At 49.3% G+C, this 7,364-nt stretch overlaps 1 protein-coding gene across 1 annotated transcript in view; it reads right to left on the bottom strand.

Moving 5' to 3' along the window:
* Positions 1 to 582: 582 nt before the first annotated feature.
* Positions 583 to 7,364, bottom strand: part of SLX9 (SLX9 ribosome biogenesis factor) — a 47,768-nt gene continuing 40,986 nt past the window's right edge. Inside the window, exons 5-6 of the mRNA XM_065669781.1 lie at positions 3,905 to 3,973; positions 583 to 1,232 (exon numbers count right to left, since the gene is read on the bottom strand). Coding sequence (XP_065525853.1) covers positions 1,106 to 1,232; positions 3,905 to 3,973 — 196 coding nt within the window. The 3' untranslated portion in view covers positions 583 to 1,105. The remainder of the gene's footprint in view (positions 1,233 to 3,904; positions 3,974 to 7,364) is intronic.

The following is a 7,364-nucleotide window of genomic DNA, read 5'->3' as shown; positions in this document are numbered from 1 at the left end:
GTTCTTAGGCACTAACTTAGATAAGGGTCAGCTCCAGCTTCCATGTTCTTTCTTAAAGGTTTCAGATGTTCCTCAGAGTTGGTTGCTCTTCCAAGGTTAAGAAGCATCAGAAAACTTTTGTATGGTTCACAAAAGACAGCACTGACATTTTGGGGTGTCAAATCAGGATCATCTCCAATGGGGAATGGCGCTGCCTTCAGTTGTCCCCATGAAAATTCACTGGAGTTTTGTGAAAATCAGTGTTTGGAAGAAGGAAAAGCCTCAACTTTCCCAAAGCCACACATGGAAATGACCAGCTGGAGCCCACAGCCTGCAGCCAGGACATGTTTTGGGATGCTTCCTATAGGGCAGGCCAAGCAGGGAACACAACCCAAGCCAAAAGGGATCAGCATCCCCCACAGGAAGCAAGTCAAAGAGTTAGATGTGATCCACAATGATTTCACATGGCTTCTGGTTCATCTGCAGCAGCAGTCTGGTGCTTCACTGTACACAGGGACAGGAGATATTCTGTCAAGTCATTTTACCAGTGATGGAAATAAGTTCATATCTCTATTAGTATTTACCAAAACAAGACAAACTGAGTATTGTGTGAAAGTGTGTTTATTCCAAAGCTAAAGTTCTCACATAAAACAATGTCTCTGAACAGCAGCATTGGTCTTTACACAGATCTCCAACAGCCTTCTGGGCTCAAGGACTGGGGGTCTTGAACCATCTCAACAGAGCACTAGAGACTCTCTTGTCAGAGGTGTCAGAAAGGGGAGGGAAATGACAGAAAACAGATATGTTGCCAGTGGCACAACTGAAGACATTGTGTCTGCTACAAGAGAAAGAGGTGTCAAGACACTTAGCAGGGAGCTTTATGTCTGCACAAAGATCTCACAGATCACCCTGCTCTCTGCAGGCTGCTTGCCAAGGAGCAGCTGCCACTGTCAGGAGAGAACTGCATTATTCCTGCAGACAGAAAGCAGGGCTGTTGGATTTAATAATCTGCTGGACTGCTTCCAGGGACTGAAGTGGCTGAGAGGTCACGCTAGTGATGTGCTCCTTTGCAGCCTGAAGCCCTCGCACCAGCTCCAGTGTGCACGTTTGGTCCCAGCTTAACACTCTAGAGGGGTTTACCTTCTCCCTCCTGCCTCAGCCTCTTGGAGAGATGCTCACTGACGGCCAGGAGGGGGTTGGCTCTGTAGCTGGGATTGGTGATGACCTCGTGAAACCGAGCCACTTCCTCCTCTCTGAGAAAAGAAAAAGAACACACAAGTGCTGAGTGCCTCCTGCGAAAGGAACTGAGCAGGTAAGAGCAGCACTCATAAAGCAGTGGGTTTCTTTAGAGACAGAATCGCCTCAGAAAGAAACAGCACAAGAAATAAAGCCCATTTACCCAAGGGCAAAGCTCAAATTGCTGCCAGCTTCACAGGAGCCAGAGACTTGATCTCATGCCACAGAGACAGAAACAATCACAGCAGTGTCCAGCATCACTTAGAAATGAGGTTTTTTAGAGCTTTTCCCTAGTAAATCAGGAACAAGAGGCTGGGTATCTGATAAATCACTAGGCATGAAAACAACTTCAGATTGCACTAGGACAAAAGCAGATTCTGCTTTGAAGAGCTCATCTACCGACTCTCTATTGCTCAATGTAGAGGCTTGGTAATACTGTGTGCAGCACAGTTAGCCACCATGGGAGAAGCACGACAGAATTGCCTCTGCATGCTTGGTCAATGGCTGGTTGCTGTGGAAATGGCCTTGTCTTAAAAACCAAGCAAGCAGGGAGGAGTAAGAACAGAGCAGGAGTGCATAAACCAGTAAGTCACGTCCATTGCAGCCTCCCATCTCCCTCTCACAGGCTACCAGGCTCTCCACAGCCCAGGCAGATACCCATCTCCACGTCCTCAGCAGTTGCTGTGGATCAGCAGAGTGCTCTCCAGCTTGGAGCTAAGTTCACTCCCTTCAACACCAGCCCTGCCCGTCATTAGAACAGAGAGAGAAGCCAAACCTGAAACTCAGGTTGTGGCAGTTGGGGCAGTAAGATGAGGCTCAGGGAACCTCCAGTCCTAACTAACATCCTGGAAAAGCAAACTCAAGATCTTCCTCCCAGTTTTATCCCTACCAAGCAGCACAGACTTCCCAGATCACTCCGGTAGGATACTCAGTGCCTCTTGCCCCATGCTGTGCCCCCCTCGTCTCCTCTGCACACAAGGGACCATCTTGCTGAGACAGAAGGTTGTGGTGGTTGCCTATTCTGTTGCAGATCTGTATAGAATAATAGAATAGTCAGGGTTGGAAAGGACCTTAAGACCATCAAGTTCCAACCCCCCTGCCATGGGCAGGGACACCTCACACTAAACCATCTCACCCAAGGGCCTGTCCAACCTGGCCTTGAACACCACCAGGGATGGAGCACTCACAACTTCCCTGGGCAACCCATTCCAGTGCCTCACCACCCTAACAGGAAAGAATTTCCTCCTTATATCCAATCTAAACTTCCTCTGTTTAAGTTTGAACCCGTTACCCCTTGTCCTGTCACTACAGTCCCTGATGAAGAGTCCCTGCCCAGCATCCTTATAGGCCCCCTAATACAAGTATACAAGTTCCTCCTCAAGCAGTGTTCCTCACCCGTGAGTTTTAGCACAATGAGACCCACTGGTGACACTCAAGGCCATGACCCTTGGGTTTCTGCAAAAAGCCAAGGAGTGACTTCTCCAGAAAGGGAAAACTGAACAAGAAAAGCATCCCAGGATTGACTCTGACCAGTTCCACACAGAGAAGGGTATTCAGAGAGCGTGCTGGAGAGCAGTGCTGGTGTCTGTAGGCTGTTCTCGTCAGTCTCAGTTTGAAGTTGAATGGCTCAGAACTGACAGAATTCCTAGAAACAAGGCCCACAGAAAGCAAACACTGCCAGGTCTCAGTGCCCAGCCCCAGGGGTGCTGTGCTGAGAGGAAATGAAGCTCTTGAAGCCTGGTGCCAGTATAAGATATTCAGCAGATTATAGAGTGGAATAAGGAGTTGCCAGACCAAGTCCAGGAGTCATTCCAAAGCATTTAGTGGTATATTTTAGAAGAAAAGGTTTGGCAGATGCCAATGGCCAGCTGTACTCCTACGGAACATGTCAGTCAGCATCCCAGAGGTGTTCTGACACATCAGCTGTAGCTCCTGATGCTATGCAGAGTTCCAGGAGCTCCTCAACTACACCACCACAGGAGGCTTTCCTGAAGGGTATTAGCTAGAGCTACATGGGCCTGGTGTCGTAAGAGACTCAGCCACAGCTGGATACTGCAGCTCCAACTCAGTAAGCCAAGGCAAGGATGTACCACTAGGCTGATAACCACATTGTCCGTGCCACGCAGAGGGACACAGCACGGACATACTCATTTGGTACAGCCAGAACTTACAACTGTGGCCAGGAGGAACAAGATGACATTGGGGTGGGTTTGTCCTGAAAGCCCAGACACCATACCCAGGAGGCCCAAGCCATCACTTTCTTTTCCTGAGAGAGCGAAAGGGAACACTTAAAGGAGCAAGTGCAGCTTCTGATGCTTAAGTTTTACAAGAGACTGAAGCAGAAACAGGCTGAATTAATTTAGAACTGACCAAGTCTAACAGGGACTAAACCAGGAGGACACCCACAAACATCCTGCAATATGGAAAGGGGAAAGAAACCAAAGCTGCCACCTCTTCTAAGGTCTTCAGGGCTGCAAGCCTGAAACACTGGAACTGGTTGCCTAGAGAGGTTGTGTGATCTCCATCCCTGGAGATATTCAAGAGCTGTGTGAGCACAGACCTGGACCACCAGCTCTAGATGACCCCGGTGGGCAAGGGGATTAGACCTGATGTCCTTCAGAGGTCCTTTCCAGTCTCAACCATTCCGTAATGCTCAGCAGGGACTGGACACTAATAACTGGGTACTTACAAGAGCTGGCATTTCTGAGCTTGCTTCATCAGACAGAAGTCTGCTGGTGCTGCCTTTACTTTTACATGGCTGTGGAAAGAACAAACAAAGCGAGTGAGTGTTACAGAAGAATGTTAATTTAGCAATTGCTGTGGAGATGGGAAGAGTGTGGGGATTGTCCTGTATGGAAATTGTCCTGAAAGGCAATTAGTTCCCTAGTCAGCCAGTAATGGAGATTGACACAGATTGATCACAACTTAGGAGTCAGGACTGAACAGGCAGGAGGTAAATTAAAATCAGATCACTTACTCCTAGACCTGGTCATTAGCTCTCTGTGCCCAGATCACTTTCTACTTATCACTAACCTCCAGGTCAAACTGATACTGTTGCTTAGTGAAAAGATGCCATCGAACTTCCCCTCACCACCTCTGCACATCTCATGTTCCCTGCTAGCACTGCACAGCGCCAGCATTAGCACACATCAGGTATACACAGTGCCACAGTTGCTCAGCAAGAAGAAACTTCCAGTCCTGCTTCGGATCCTGCAGTGGGACAACTGGGGTATCAGCTGTCACTTACGTTTTAAGATCACAGAAACATAGAATCCTGGACTGGTTTGGGTCGGAAGGGACCTTAAAGCTCACCCAGTCCCAACCCCTGCCACGGGCAGGGACACCTTCCACTAGAGCAGGGTGCTCCAAGCCCCTGTGTCCAACCTGGCCTTGAACACTGCCAGGGATGGGGCAGCCACAGCTTCTCTGGGCACCCTGTGCCAGTGTCCATTCATCAAATCCAGGTCTCTCCAATCTAGAGACAAGGATGTCATTTACAACAATTGTCAAATGCCTCACATGAGTCCAAGTAGATGACCCTCAGCCCAGCACAGTGTGCCCCAGCATCAAAGCTCCCTTCCCATCCAGAGAAATGCATGTCAGCCAGGGTGCGCAGCACAGAGCCTGTACAGGAAAGGGCAGATCAATGCCTGCATGCTGCTCCTGTACCCTTCAGAGCCCTCGAGGTCACCCTGGCACTGCTTGAGTTCTCACAAGGAACAAGAGCAAACAGAGCTCCAGGGGTTTGAGCAGCTCCTGTCACACTGCTGTGTCCACTGGGACTGCAAGACACAGAAGGAGCAGGAAGCATCTCTGCTGTCTTCATGTCCATTAACTGCTCAGCACAGGAACAACTTGTCCCAGTTTGCCTGCAATCCCTCCCAGAAGCACAAAGAAATCCCTTCTCAAGCTGGATGGCAACCCATAGTCACTAGAGAAAGGGCTTGCCACAAGTCACCATGACAGTCCCTTCTTGAAGGCTTTCCAGTGCCACTCAAGAGCTCTGCCACACTGGTCTAGCAGGTTCAAAAGGCTCTGCCTGAATTCCCCCCACCAAGCCACCAGGATGCTGCCTGTTCACTTTGACCACGTTAGTAGCCCTGTTTCATTACGCTTCATTGCCTTCATTCATTATAAAACAGAATAAAACCTTCACTGTAATGCTCTCTTACCCAGCAGGAGATCAAATTCCTGGAGAATCTAATCTTTTATTAATAATGCTGACAAATCACCAGAGTATTACCCTGCATTTATGTAATGATTCAAATCCTATAAAAGCCTCCTCTGATTATCTCAAACACTGATGCACACACAACCTCATGCAGTCCAGGAAGCCACAAGCCAGCAAAGGGGGAAGAACAGCCCTGTACCTTCTCCATGTACCAAGGGCTACTTTTTGGTTGGCATGTCACAGGCAAAGCCAATCTGCCACCTCCACTGTGCCCACAGCAACTGATGATGGACAGTCCTGAAGTTCTCAGTCAGGGCTGGGCTTCTCGCTTGTGTTGTTCCATAGGCCCACTGGGCTTTCTAGACAGCAGAGCCTTGCAGCCAAATTGAAACCAGAGCCAGAGCCTGCGCTCAGGCTTCCAAAGGGAGAGAAGGGCTGCCACGTTCCCACAGGAGGTCTGTTTCTGGACAGTGGCTCTGAGGATGTCAGGCTGGAGAATGTGCAAGACCACTGAATGCTTCCAAATGTGCCACCCATCCTCTGCCATGAAGCGTACTACAGAAGAGAAGAGCTGGAAGGACTATTTTGGCCAGTGTTCTGCCTTGAAGCATCCTGCAGCAGATGGACAGACACAGATAAGACCAAGGCAAGCAAACAGCTTCACCCTCTCCAGCATCTGCAGCTTGTGCCATTTCATAGACATACAGTAACCTTCCATGGAGTTCTCCTCGCTGGATTTGTCAGGATCACCACAGGCTTCCCTCAGCCACCACATCTGCAGCAAGGAGCTCTGCAGAGCACCGAGACTTCTGTTTGCCTTCTTGCTAGCTATGTTCCATGTGCTTTATTTCTCATATTGGAAAAGAAGATGAACAAGTTACTTCCTAGCCACATCACACTTGATTTTACAGACTATTACATTCCCAAGCTCTTTGCCTCTATCTCCTGTCTGGGCTGAGGACTCCCCAGCTCATTTAGTCACACCAAACTGTGCCAGATCCTGCACTGTCATCCTTGTCAGCCATCTCTGAGTCTTTCCAGCTCTACTCTGCCTTGTGAGCTGGTCCAGAACTGCAGCTGCAGGGTATTTGTACTGGATGCAGCAACCACCCAGAAAAAGAATTCCCAAAGGAAGGACCCTACCTGTCCTCCCTCCCCTAGATGTACTTGGAGCAAGCCACCCTCCTAGACAGGAGAGGCTCAGGCAACACGGAGGCTGGGGGAAAATGATGAAAGAGAATGACTTCTGGTCACCACCTGGAGTCAGAGGCCACACATGGCTGTGGCACATGGTCACAGAAAGAGGGCAAAGCCACCACTTTAGGCTCAGGCTGCGCCCTGGCCCAGAACTCCATCCAACCAACTCTTAGTACTCTGCAAGACTTGGAAACCTCTGCGTGCACTTTTGCTGCTCATTCCCACTCAGTCAGACTGAATGGCTGCAGAAAGGGAAAAAATGCTATTCGAAGAATTAAAAGCCAAGTTAAGGAAGGAAATGTTTTCCCGTGTTTAGACGCAAGGTTCAGAGCTGCTTTTTGTCTGAGGAGTGGCTTTCCAGAAGCACAGGAAGCTGCTAACTCAGCCATGCTCTGTAGGTTGGAGCCCCACCTGGGTTAGAGTTCACTGTTGGGGAATTGAGCAAGTCACAAGAAGGTTCATGGCATCCCCAGCCTGGACCTACAACCAAAGAAGCGGATGTTTTGCCAGACAGCCTTTTTCTTGGCTGCTCTCTAATCCAAATGCTTGCGTATTAACGTCAAAACAAGTTTCTAGTTCCAGCTCCTAGTGAGCAAGTGGAAAGGAGGTACAAGTGATTGTGCAGCTCACAGAGCACTTTCATTCTGCACTAGGAGATGGAAAAGCAGCTCTAGCACTGACTGGATGGTCTGGCACAGCACTGCAGACAGACTGACAGCTGGGCTGGTTCAGCCTGGAGAAGAGAAGGCTCCTGAAGGGGAGACCTTAGAGCAGCTCCAGT

Source organism: Lathamus discolor, chromosome 3 (assembly GCF_037157495.1).
Source record: "Lathamus discolor isolate bLatDis1 chromosome 3, bLatDis1.hap1, whole genome shotgun sequence".
In the NCBI taxonomy this organism is placed as follows: Eukaryota; Metazoa; Chordata; class Aves; order Psittaciformes; family Psittacidae; genus Lathamus; species Lathamus discolor.
Note: the sequence above shows the minus strand (reverse complement) of the source record. Positions and strands in the feature narration are given on the sequence as shown.